At 43.1% G+C, this 1,110-nt stretch overlaps 1 protein-coding gene across 1 annotated transcript; it reads right to left on the bottom strand.

Moving 5' to 3' along the window:
* Positions 1–262: 262 nt before the first annotated feature.
* LOC107301575 (olfactory receptor 4N2-like) lies at positions 263–1,102 on the bottom strand (the record flags this gene model as incomplete). Its single annotated transcript, XM_015830781.1, has 1 exon — positions 263–1,102. A coding segment is annotated over one exon (840 nt), but the record flags the coding sequence as incomplete, so codon positions are not given.
* Positions 1,103–1,110: the final 8 nt, after the last annotated feature.

The raw sequence follows: 1,110 nt of genomic DNA, 5'->3' as shown, positions 1-1,110 counted from the left end.
ATACTCATCTTGAGCACCACAGTTCAAAGGCTCCCACCCTTCCCCTATCTGCCTTTTTCTTTTTCTTTAGTGCTTTGATCGTTGAATTGTTTATGTCTGATGTTCCTGAGTTAAATGTGGACTTTGGTTCACTTCGATCTTCAGATAGTTATAGCAAACTGAGTGTCTTTTCTGCCACTTGCTTACAAACTTCAGCAGGTTATGTGTAGCATCATGGGCAGGGTGCAAGTTTTCAAATGCCTTTGAGAATGAATTATCTTCATCATCTGCTTTGAACTTTAATTTTGCCCAACAACTTCAACATGGCTTGCTTGATCTCCTTGTTCCTCAAAGTGTAGATCATGGGGTTCATCAAGGGGAAGACCACTGTATGGAAAACAGCCACCACCTTATCAAAGAGGAATTCCTGAAAGGGATGGCAATAGATGTAGATAGCTGGACCAAACATGATGAAGATGATGATGATGTGCGTGATGCATGTAGAGAAGGCTTTATTCTTCCCTTTGTCGGAATTTGCTCTCACCTTGACCAAAAGGACCCCATAGGAAATGAGGAGGAGGATGAAACACATCAAGGTGGCCAAGCCACTGTTGAAGAACATGATGTATTCCAGTGCATATACATCAGTGCAAGCCAACTTGATGATCTGAGTGATATCACAGAAGAAATTATTTAATTCATTCGGTCCACAGAATGGCAGTGGGAGAATAAGAATTACTTGGATGATAGAATGCATGAATCCTACACACCAGGATGTCAGGACCAAAATGTAGCAGACCGCTTTGCTAATGAGGCTGGCATAGCGCAAAGGGTGGCAAATAGCCACATAACGATCAATGGCCATGTCAACCAGAAGGATAACCTCAGAGCCTCCTAACCAATGAAGAAAGAAGATCTGGAGTATACAGCCATTATAGGAGATGGTCTTATGGCTGGAGAAGAAGTCAACAAGCATCTTGGGAGGAGTGATGGAGCAGTAGCAGAGGTCCAGAAAAGCCAGGTTCGCTAAGAAGAAGTACATGGGTGAGTTCAGCTGAGGTTCTTTCTGGATGGTCAGGATGATGAGAAGGTTTCCCGGCAGTATCAGAGAATAAAATAGGAGAAAGAGGA

The sequence above is a fragment of the Protobothrops mucrosquamatus genome, unplaced genomic scaffold, assembly GCF_001527695.2.
Source record: "Protobothrops mucrosquamatus isolate PMUCROS unplaced genomic scaffold, P.Mucros_1.0 scaffold14690, whole genome shotgun sequence".
Lineage (NCBI taxonomy): Eukaryota > Metazoa > Chordata > Lepidosauria > Squamata > Viperidae > Protobothrops > Protobothrops mucrosquamatus.
The sequence above is the reverse complement of the archived record's forward strand: the minus strand, read 5'-3'. Positions and strand labels throughout refer to the sequence as shown.